The sequence below is a fragment of the Hippoglossus hippoglossus genome, chromosome 5 (genome assembly GCF_009819705.1).
Source record: "Hippoglossus hippoglossus isolate fHipHip1 chromosome 5, fHipHip1.pri, whole genome shotgun sequence".
NCBI classification, from domain to species: domain Eukaryota; kingdom Metazoa; phylum Chordata; class Actinopteri; order Pleuronectiformes; family Pleuronectidae; genus Hippoglossus; species Hippoglossus hippoglossus.
The window spans coordinates 23,870,424-23,882,594 of NC_047155.1; the positions used below are offsets into that span (position 1 = coordinate 23,870,424).

At 41.8% G+C, this 12,171-nt stretch overlaps 1 protein-coding gene across 7 annotated transcripts in view; it reads right to left on the minus strand.

Moving 5' to 3' along the window:
• itpr1b (inositol 1,4,5-trisphosphate receptor, type 1b) overlaps positions 1-12,171 on the minus strand; it is an 88,154-nt gene that overhangs the window by 2,578 nt on the left and 73,405 nt on the right. For all 7 annotated transcript variants that reach the window (XM_034586628.1, XM_034586623.1, XM_034586627.1 and 4 more), the window contains 8 exons: positions 11,039-11,214; positions 9,718-9,882; positions 9,165-9,354; positions 8,731-8,820; positions 7,676-7,824; positions 6,796-6,961; positions 5,711-5,871; positions 279-440 (listed from right to left, as the gene is read on the minus strand). In XM_034586628.1, the coding sequence (XP_034442519.1) occupies positions 279-440; positions 5,711-5,871; positions 6,796-6,961; positions 7,676-7,824; positions 8,731-8,820; positions 9,165-9,354; positions 9,718-9,882; positions 11,039-11,214 (1,259 nt within the window). The remainder of the gene's footprint in view (positions 1-278; positions 441-5,710; positions 5,872-6,795; positions 6,962-7,675; positions 7,825-8,730; positions 8,821-9,164; positions 9,355-9,717; positions 9,883-11,038; positions 11,215-12,171) is intronic.

Sequence of the window (12,171 nt, forward strand, 5' to 3'; positions counted from 1 at the left end):
AGATCAATACATAGATAACAAAAACAAACTCCAATCGTAGCCGAAAAGGTCAGTAATGAATTCCAGAGGAAGCAGATAGGCTGTTGTTCACAGAGCTGACAGCCTCATGAGCTGCGTTGTGCATGATGACTCAGTGCGTTTTGCATTTAGTAAGCTCTGCAGCCAAAGGGCGAGGAGCCACCAACAAACAAACAAACCACATCGTCCACATACGAGAAAACCCCATGCCTCGAAGTCAAAGTTTCAAAGTCTAAGTGTTGTGCTTGACGATGACCGACCTGCTCTTTGAGCTCCGTCAACTGGCCCGACAGGTTGGACACCAGCTTCATGGTGGACTCCAGCTTCTCCTGCAGGTTCCTGATCTCATTCTGCTCCCCGTCTGCATCGCTGCTGACCAAGGACATGGCCCGCATCCGTGGGAACCAGTCCAAGTTGTGATCCTGGTAAACAGAGATCTGGACTGTTAGGGCAGGTACATAAAAACAGAATGAAACTAATTCTTTTACATTCTTTGTAGCATCCTCTTAAAAGTTTTCAGTGATTTGTTTTTCTTTGTACTCCATCAAATAATCCGGCCTCAATCTTTCAGTGCAGTAGAACAACAAAACACAAATGGAATCAAGTGTGTGTTACCACCAGGCCCCATTTGATCTGGGTTTTTCATCGGCCCCGCTTCCTCTCTCTGGTTGCGTGCAGTGACTCTATGCCTATTGACTGCATGTTTTACGATCACATGGGCTGTAGGGGCATTTTGAAAATCACTTGTTTCAGGCAGTTTATTTATCGATGATGTATTTCTGTCACGTCCAGTCTTATCATGCACATTGGCAAATCTACCTGACTTAAAAAAACCTGTGAAACAAAGTGTAGAAAACTAATTTCCTATTTGATTAAACCCACGTCACCTGACATGTCGTACGGACACAAAAAAAACCGCAGCTCTTGAAAGCTCCTGTGAGCCACTGACGGTGACTCACATGAGCACTGGGGTGGAAGGTTAGAACTTGGTGTACACTTATATGAGATATTAGCTGCACCAGTGGTTTCTCCCGAGGAGAACTTGCAGCACAATATCTCCCGGCATGAACAAGACCTCTGACACTCACTGGTGTCTGCAGCACTTAAGAAACACTAAAGTTTAATGTGTGGATTCTTATCAGCGCTTTCATATTTGTAAAGCGACAAACTGCTGCACAGACCGAGTCAAAGGAGCTGCTAACTCCTCTGAAGATACACTATGTCGGTGAAAAGCTTTTTTGGGAACAGATTCATTGATTTATTGTTTTCCTATCAGAACCCATGATCTGACAGGTTTCCAACACATTTCCAATTGTTTTTTATAATGTGTTGATGTTTTAAACTGATGAGTGTGAGGTGAGGGATTATTCAAAACAGGTCTTACAAAATAATGAGGCATAAACAGACATGAGTACTTTTTTGATACTATATTTCTGTGTTATTGTAATTTACATGTCTACATATACAACAATGACAGACATGAAACACAGCAGCCACACCAGGGCTGGTTGTGTTCAAACATGGCCGAGGGGTCACTCGGGTGCATTCTTTCATGCTTCTGTCTCCTCTGGCACTCCACCAACACATGCCATTGTTATTGTGTCCTGTCTGAACCCACTCCCAGCTGAGCCAAAAGTCATGTGAACGTATCCGTGTTTAATTCTTCACAACATAAACACACACATCCCACACTCACAGGAATGCCGCCGTCATGTGAACTCAATCATAGCCATCAGTGTTAATGCAGCGTGAATGAAAAGAAAGGATGCTGCACAGCTGCTGAGGTCAGTGTGTAGAAACAGCAGCAGAAGAAGTGCTGAAGAACTGGGCTGGAAAAGTCCCCAGGTTTCAGCGGTTGATTTTGGAGACACAGGGGGCGAGTGGGGTGGCTGCGTCCGAACCACAAACCAGTCCTGGGTTAGACAGCGCCCCAGCGGGGGAATCACACAACACAAAGATAATGAGCAGCATCAAGTCATTCTGAAATATGTATGAGGACTGAGCAAGTTCCACTTCCTGAATGCAAAGATACAGAGGTTATGTTTACCTACACTTCACCTGCCGCCTCCACCAACACCCACCGACTTACTGTATCTGAACACGGCTCCAGCTCCACACAATATACTTACTGTAATATCTTTATGCTCTATAATATATGTGTTACGTGAGAAAGTGAGTATAATGTGGTTTCTATCATAGCGGTACTTTCATTTACACAGCTTAAGAGATAAGATATTTAAAAGAACTAATTTCTCTCAGCAGTGTTTCCCACACTCAGTTATGTGCATATGCTGTTAAATTTATGTTCTAAATAAAGCAGAGGTCATTTCCTCATCCAGGACTCGGCCCGCCAACCAGAAGGCTCACACATGTTTGTTAGACGACAGTGTCACCAGCAGAGCTGCCAACTTTCCCTGGTGTTTACGAGTGAAAACACTTCCAGTAAACTGAGAAACACAGCCCCAACTTAAGATTCTACATCATGATGGTTCAATGGAAATGACAGAAGTGAAGTTTATTATTACTAAAACCACTGAGAAACAGGATGCTGTGTGGTTAAACCAGCAGCAGAAAATGTCACAGCCATGCCACAAGCCAGAGAGGAGGCCCATGGTCTATACGTGTACAAATTGATGCCAAAAATGATCACATGCCCTGACAAACATAGGCAGGTACAGTTTAATAAGCTGTATCTGTTCTGAATGTTTGTGGCTACGGGTGTTTTAAGTTCACTCACGGAGCCCGGACATCTTTTCAGTGTTGGACACAGAAAGAAAACTAGGGCAACAAGTGTGAGCTGAGCATCATCCTTTTTACACCTTCGATGTGACACTTCACTCAGAGTCCTTCGTTGACGTCAGTCCCAGTCATTGTCAGAGTAGTCTGACTTTTACACCCCCGTCAGTCCTGGTGGGTCCAGTGGGAGGGGCAGCTCAGACCGAAGAAGTTGGACTCGCAAATCATGAGTTTACAATAAAATAAAAGCAGTAATACACTAATCTACAAAGAGGCTATATAGAGGAATATATTTACTTGTGTGACAAATACTAACCAACCAACAGGGCTATAAAACCCAGTCAGTAACCTGTGAAGTCACAAATAATGGTCTATGGCCAATTGACACACACACGATGGATGACGTTAGTTACAACCAACCTCATCCCTTCAAAGAATTCAAAATGTGTGTCTTGATAATTAGAAATATATACATTTTAAGTATTTCCATTAAGATGGACAAAACTTGAACACTCCCTTTAGTATATGATTTTGATTTACATTTTTTGTACTGGTATTACTTTACTTTTACATTTTCAGGGTACGAAGCGAACTAAAAGAAATTCTACGTAGAGTGAACCTCTAATGAAACTTAAATTCAGTTATAAATTGCACATAGGATTTTGTCATGTATTTTGTGTTCTTAAAAATTGGAAAATAACTAACTGTTGCACGCATGTCCTCTCTCTCTCTCTCTCTCTCCCTCTGTCACTCTTTTTTGACCATCTGTATCACAAAAAATGCACTATAAAAATCGAGGGGGGGCAATGAATTCTATTAAATATATTTCTTGTAAGTAACATGAGGAGATCCCGGAAAAAAACATATATTCATGAATGATGTTATAAACATGTTTCAGGAGAGAACCTGGAAGTTAACTAAACACTGCAATCTTTGTGGACAACACTGCACAGAGGCATCAAACACTTGCATGTAAAGCTGAGAGTTAATGTGAAGGATGACTAGGTCAGCTGACGGGTCATCGGGGTCTTTTGCACCATGTGTGCCTTGTCCGCTCAGGCCACACCTCAAAAACCGCTGGTCAGAATGCACCCTTGACAAACTCAATTTGGCTCAGCGGGGTGCAAGGTTAATGGAAGAGGGGATGGGGGTTAATCCAAAATCAGGTGGTTGCTCACAAGACTGAGTGTAGCAGATCAAGAGGCAGTGAAGTGGGCTGAATGACATCTGATGAGAAACTGTTTCAGAAGCTGACAGCGACACAAGTGCGTCAGAGAAGCAACCACTTCACAAGAGGGGGCTTTCCTTCGGCAGTTAAGCTTTCTAATTGCTCACAGGCTACAACTATGATGCAACTATCAAAACAATCTTTTTTCTTTCTGTTTTATAGTTTTTTTATTGGTTAGTTTCATCCGGTTTAATCAGTTGTGACAGTTCTACAGTAAAAAGCTGAAATGGACCTGTGTGTATTTGGTGTGTTGTGCAAAACACACAGACTTACTAGTTGAGATTTCAATATTTTTGATAATAGCCTATAACGTTTTGTGATTTCATCACTTTCCACTGCACTGTTAAAAGCAATGTCTTGTAATTCAACTTGTAAAAAAAAGAATATATATCGTATAAATGAATAAAGAATGATAAACACAATTTCGTCACACTGCTGCTTAACAACACTCATGAGACTAAGTCCTGTTCTGGCTAAGTGCCTACCATGAGGGGGGGGTGTGTGTGTGTGGCGTGTGTGGGGTGTGTGTGTGTGTGTGTGTGTGTGTGTGTGTGTGTGTGTGTGTGTGTGTGTGTGTGTGTGTGTGTGTGTGTGTGCGCTTAATGATTAAAGCAAGGCATGGCTGCTTCAGCGGATTAACACATTTTATGCCAATGGAAGACTCTGTTTGAATGTTAATTCCCCATTCTCAAAGCTGACTGTTGTGATAATACTTTGGAAGGATACAAGGTCACAGAGGCGGGGATTACATAAGGCAGTCCTGTTACTGTGGGGCAGATGAGAAAAAATATTGTTTATACTGCTGCTGCAGAGAAACGTAAAGGGGATGCAGGAATCAACCCGTTTAAACCTGAGAAACAAATTCAGTTATTCAGCAAAGACTAAAACAGCCACAGACACAGTTTTGAACTGTAGTTCTACATGTGTAATATAATTTTTTATCAAGTAAAATCCAATTTGCACATAAGAAAGGAAATCTATTAAAATCCAAATAAGCCACATCTGTGAACAATAGAGTTAAAATCTATTAGAAGGACATTCAAACTATGTTCATCACTTTATTATTTCTTATCAATAGTTTTTCTCCCCTTGCTCCAACAGGAACCTCTTTTTGTAAAAAAAATGTTTCCGGCATGTTCGTGACGTTGAAAACGACTCATCTGGGTAAAAAAATAAAACTTTAGAGGCTATGGGAAAGGAGTCAATCCCCCTTTTTACCTGCGTTTAACCTTTAACCACAAATTTTGGTGTAAAAGAGATTAAACTGACAAGCTACTGAAAAGACAGGGGAAAGTTAAAATCAGGTGAGACATGGGACAACGTTTTAATTCAATTGAAGTATCTATGCAGATTTTGGACACATTTATATGAAACTGTAAGTCAAATTTACTACATGTAATCAAGCTCGCAACTTAAAAAGAAACTGAAAGGCAACCTCCTCTGCTGGCAATGGGAAAGGAGTCAAAATTCCTTTTTTTTTGGGGGGGGGTGGGGGTTACACGAGTATACCTGCTAATTTGGTTGTAAAAGAGGTGTATGTGGAATGAAAAGAGTTTTCTGTTTTTATGTGACTTATACATTTATCACAGTAGTACAATATTCTGCTCATATCAGCATTTGAGCTTTCCACCCTGATGTCAGAGGAAAATGTTTTTTGTGTGAAAATGGTCCATGTTCGACTTTTGAATCAGTGAAAAGTCAAAATACATGTGCACCAAACATCCTTACCCTGATCATTTCTGCCACATAGCTCTCCGGGCCAGTGTACTCCGTCGAATCTTTGACCTTCACCAGGACGATGAAGAACAGGTAGTGCCACATGTTGTGCTCAACTTTGATGTGCTCTTCAAAGGTGACGGTCTTATTGTCAAACTTGTCTCTCTCCAAACCTAGGAGACAAAATAAAACAACCCACACACACACACACACGCACACACACAGTATGATCAGTGCTCCCATTTCTCTGGAAGAGTGAAGAAATGCTCTTTGTGTTACAACATGACACAGGTTCTTGTGACCTGAATGACGATGACTGACTGAAAAAAACCCAAGAGGAAACAGGGTCACAAGAGAATGGACAGACAAAACGTCAGAGGTGAGACTTGCTAAAAATGGCCACCTATTGTTTGCACCGCGTTTGCAAAAGAGGAATAACCCTTAATCTAGTTGCCCAACACAAAGCAGTAAGAATGACCACAACTAACAAACAACTGTTAACATGGTTCAGACGAAGTGCCAATAAGTGAGTGCTTAGCCACTGAGTGCCTGAGTGAGTGTGCAGTCTAACATGGTCAAGACCCATAAAGCAACAGGAAGAAACACTACTCCTCCACAGCCGCACTTGCCATGACTAACCCTTCATTCTGGGAAAGAGGAGGCGTTTTGTTGTTTGTATTACCTAGAAAAACAGCCCTGATGCGAAGCTGCATCACAGCAGTCGCATGTTCACACAGGAACACACACAGCACCTGCAGCGGACCACTGGTTTGATTTCTTTTGATTTCGTCGTCATGTGTGAGCTGCGTTATTCAGACCTGCTGATTATACTGCACCAGTATCTTTTGCAGCATCGACTCAATTTGAACTGGGAGGCATTTCTGCTAAGAAGGGAGTACGACTACAATTGCGAGATGATCGGTAAAAGAAGAACAATGTGTGTCAAAGGTCACTGAGTCACACTCCCATAATAAGAGTCAGTCTTCAACTAGTTAGCACGCATACTGGCTTTTATGGTTTTAAATAATAATAATATGTCATTTTCAACATCATCATTTAGAAAAACTCAGAAAATGCATCTTTATTGAATCCCTCACCGCAGATAAAACACGTCGTCTTCAGGATCTCCTCTTTCTTCTGCTTCTCGCTCCTCAGGTCAGCAAACGTGTCGATGATGACACCGAAGATGAGGTTGAGGACGATGATGATGACCATGAAGAAGAAGAGTAGATCGTAGATCACTCGGGCTGCAAAAAGAGGTTCCTGTTGGAGCAAGGGGAGACAAACTATTGATATGATATAATAAAGCGATGTCAATTGTTCACAGACGAGTTATTTGGATTTAATTTCTGATGTGCTAATGAGTCTAATGAGTCATGGCCTCATTCTATGGGTCAAAGCAGCAAAGCCACCACATGCTGTGGCAGAATACAAGCTTGTCTTCACCCTGGACAAATAGTATAGTTGTTTTTTCTGGCTTGTTCTGAGTTATTGAAAGTCCTCGGTGCAGCCTCGTTCACCCACCAGCACATCATTCCTGTCTGAGAGCCACTGCAGACACAATAAAGCCGGCGCCCCTTCACACCATGCGGGGCATCCATCTGATATGGAGTTGGCCGACAATATTTGCTTATTGGGTCAAATATGTATCTTTTTATAGTCTTTTTATAATTAAATACACATTACATCAATCCTCTCATGGGCTCATTAAACAAAAATGTCCTTATTAGATCTCCATCCATACTTTAATTTAATTGTTCACCCTGAGGAGGGAGCTTGTTTAAGGATTTCGATATGTATTTCATTCTATTGTTGTCACTAGTAGAGTTTGGACTTAATTGTAATCTAACAGATTCCACACTACAATTCCCAAAAGGGGTATAATAAGGATGTTTTTGGACGTATAATGACTCTAGGTTCTTGTTCCTAAACTGTACTTGGGTGTGATTTCTTCACTGTCGTTCCTGTTCTCTGTACCTCTTTGGACGGCTTCCGCAGGACGTCTCCAACACCTCCTCCACTCCTGAGGCCGTGACTCAATACTGTGACAATGCACATGAGTAAGGAGTCACAGGATCGCTCCTTGTCCTCGATGACCACCGCTGACGGCTGGATGGCAATGGGAGCTATGGAAACACCAGCACTGGTCAGATAGTAATTTTCAGCTGAATGCAAAACTTTGTCTGATTGCTCAGCTGCAACACAAAAAGACTGCAAACAGAGTGAAAACAGCAAAAACAGGAAAAACTAAAAATGTATATCCCATACACTATTTGAATTTAAACCCTTATTAGATTATCTGTCATATATTATTAGTTAATTGAATCAGCCCCATTAGAAAACCTAACCAGACTGATATATTTCTCAAACATTCACACAAAAACAAGTCACCAGACTGACATAATTGGCCAGCATGGTGGTGATGGATGGGGAAGCCCAGAGGAGGTCAGACTCCAGGCAGTTTGAAGATTCAACACGGTCAGCTGCTCAATTTTAAGGTGGCCCTCTTTGATTGGAAGCTTTTCCCATCAAGGTCAACGAGTTTGCAAGAACTCGCTGTTTGCAGCGAGACGCCCTTTGCACCATTCACCGGGTGCACTCATTGACCTACTAGTACGTGATGGTAATTAATCCGTGACCTTGTGACCCTGGGCCCCAACATCAGCTCATTCTCCTGAGACACACAAGGAGTCTAAACCCTCGGCGTTTCACCCGGCTCCCTGAACTCCCCTGAGTCGGACCAGCCAGGTGATCCCATGACCACCCCACTGCCCAGATTTGCAGCTCAGTAGAACGAATCCCCTCTGACTGAGTCAGATGTCAGCGAGGACATTCACATACTTAGGCAGACAGACACAAGCACACGGTCACACAAACACATGGGAATCTCTTGAGAAACAGGAATGCATCGACATGTGAACTCAAACTCAAAAGAACCCTTCGACCCTGTCGCCCAACCTCCACCCCACTTACACACACGCACAAACTCACACACACACACGCACGCTTATGTTCCACTTTTGTCATCCTACCATCCACCAGGGCCTCTGAGCAGTTTTCTCTGTTTTCTTTCTGACACGCTCCACCAGAAAAGAACTCTCCCACCATACTGGCTCCATGCTCTGTTCAAGTGCGAAGACAAAACATTTAGCGACTGAACAATCAGCACATTATGATTTTTTCACAATGCATATTATTAACAGAGACATCGTTTATATGGTGAGATTGTAGCTGATGCTTAAAGCAAGGAAAACCACATTCAGGGAAGTAAAGGAGGGTTCCTGTATTTCCATTTGTATTTCTTAGCTTCACTTTGATTTCATGCATTTTCAGAATTGTAGTGTGTGTGTGTGTGTGTGTGTGTGTGTGTGTGTGTAAAACATTCCATGCCCTCTCTTGACCCAGAGAGTCAAGAGAGGGCAAGTAATTTATGTCTGTCCCAGAAAAAACCTGCATTTCGACGTACCCAGTGTTTTGTTGGGTATTCTGTCGACAGCCAAAATGAAGTCGTCTTTGAAGAAGATGTAGCCCACAATGGAGAAGAGGTAGACGAGGATGAGAGCCAGCACGGCTGTCAGGACAATGGAGCGGCCGTTGCGGGTCACGCTCTTTATTACGTTCAGCAAGGTCTCTTCTCTGTAAACTAGATCGAAGAGCTGGAGAGAGGGCGCATTCACAGATGAGTGTGGACAAGGTGCATGAAAAAGAGAGAAGTGTGTGCGCAAACATGAGCATGAGGGCAAAAAAAGGCCACAGTATTTCCTCAGATCCGTGTCTTCATTTAAATAATTTAATTACCAACATCTCATGGTTAAATGAAACGTTTCAGAGCAATCAAATGGCATCTAAATCCATTTGATCTCATGTTTCTCATGTGTTCAAATGCAAATGACAATGAAAACATACAGCCTACACTACAGCCTACCCTCTATATTCCTATTCAGGACCAGCTGGACATTGTTGCTAGTCAGTGTCTATATTGGGTTTAGATTATAAAGCTTGTGTGTGTGCTCACGTACCAGCAAGCTGTAAAAGAAGACATGGACGAACACCCCCAGGCTGCAGATGATCAGGTAGAGGAGGTGATACAGGAACTCCACATCCATGATCATGGCTCTGTAGCCTCGTGTGAAGGTTCCCCGGTTGCCAACGAAGCTCATCAGGAAGATGACCTTATTACATAACTGCAGAGATATTGACAAACACATCGAACATACAGAATTATTCAAAGTAAGACAGTAATCATTTGTAGTCACAGCAGGATGAAAAATAAAGTGCATGTGGTTGACCACCAGTGTAGTCGGGAACTTCCCGGGCTTGTGCATCAACACTGAACGGCAAAGACTGACGTTTGTGAGCTAAAATGATACCTCCACCGTTAAACCAGTGTTGAGTGGTGGGTGTGAAGGGAGAAAACTATGGGATAAATATCATACCAAATTAAAATAAAAAGGCTTTGAAAGCTTCAAAGGAACTAAAAAGGTTTTGTATGATTTAAATTAAGTTTTAAAGCCTTGACAAATGTTTTGATAGGTTGAAAAATACCCCTGCCTTCCGGATCATGACTTGTTTTCACACCATCAGTTTCAGAGATTCTAATCAGAGCTGCAGGACAACACTGCCAAAGATCATGTGATTCGCAAGCTCACAAATGTGAAATGTCAGAAAAATTGGTGTGAGAAATAACAGACCGCAGTAGGAGTGCAGGTGTACGTCTGCAAAGTTTTGAAATAAAGATTTTTCTGAGATTTTTTTTCAATGAACGAGCACCTGTTTTTTAGATCAACATTTATAAGGTTTCAAACCTGGAAAACAGACTCATGCACTGGGAGAACAGTGACAGGTGTGAAACTGTGAAAAACGTGTGGGAGACAGTGTAAAAAAACTTAAATACAAAATCATGTTTGGAGGGATGTGAATTTTTTTCAGCCTATCAACATTGAATTTATTTCATGGAAAACCATTTTTATTACATTTCAACCTTTCAAAGCATTTTTTCAGTTTGAGAAATTGGAAGGATAATCATCCCATATAAAACAGGATCATTAATCCAGCTAGTTTGAACAAAGCCTTTTCCCACAGTCAGGGCAGTCCTCCAGTTTCAGAGGAGATACTGAAATACTATTAGCATCATGGACAACTTCATAATAATAAATAGACTTCATCAGATCTTAGCTGAATGCTAAATGTTACACTATGCTCCTGAGCATCATGGTATTAGTCCTGTATCAATAGGTTTAATGTTAAATGAATGTTTGGCATCTTGTGGTGAGGCAAATTTAAGTCAACACTCTACCTTATTATATGAAACATATGGATGTAACACTGAGGAACACTCACATTGAAACCACCCAGCAGGAGCAAAGTGGGCTCCAGGCCGACAGAGAAGATCAAGCGCAGGATGGTAGAGGCGATGAGCGCCCGGATGCCGTGAGGCTGAGGTAAGACGATGACTATAGCCAGAGACACCAGCATGGCCATCCACAGCAGGGCCGACAGATGTGGCTCCAGGGTTCCTGAGGTGGAAGGAGGTCGTATTAGGGAGGGACAGTGCAAACTGAGAGTTCTTCTCTTTTGAACCATGTCAACAAGAGACACACCATACTTCTACAACACTAAACTTTAACATGAATTAAAATTGTAAAAACACCTGCACCCCAGTTCAAGCTTTTTGCATATTTAGAAAGATTTGTGACATCAATATAAATGCACATTTTCAGCATGCAGGCTGTATTCAGCAATGCCATATATATTCACTTATACAGTAAAATTGCCATGACAAGAATGCCAATCCCCCAGATCAAGGCCACCCGATCTGATAAAATATCATTGTAAAGTATTATTTAGGTTTATTGAGACAAAGCCTCAACTGATTCCTTCACTCGTTGGACTTAAGTGGTTAAAATCTCCAAGTATATGATGTCCAAAACATTAGCTTCTGCTAGCCCAGCTAAAAGTAAGGCCCAAATTTGTCAAGTCATTCAGAACGAGGGCAACAGGTGAGCATGGCAGCTTGATTTCAAACAGCTCGGAGAGGTTAGAGGCGTCTTCCAGATTCTGGGCACAATCCCAGAACACATGAAAATATCTGTGATATGTGTATAACATTGTAATGACTCTGGACACTGTTCTTAAAGTCGACAGGACTTGCAAGTAAAGAAAATGTAAGCATGTGACAGGTCGCACTTAGTGCATATGTCTTGTAAAGAAAGTAAGGCCTCCATAGAACATATATTTTCATTTTATGTTTGTGGTCACCACAGCTATTGTACAAAAACACAAATTTGAACAATACAAATTTGCGTGTCATCATGTGGTCCAAGTATTACTCATGTTGTAGGGACATAGTTATTGGGACTTGTCTTCCTTGACTGTAGGTTAGGGTTGAAGTTAGGTTAGGGTTAAGGTAAAGTAAGGATAAGGGTAAGCAAAAAGTAACTATGATTAAGGTTATAGTTAGTGTCCAGGAAATC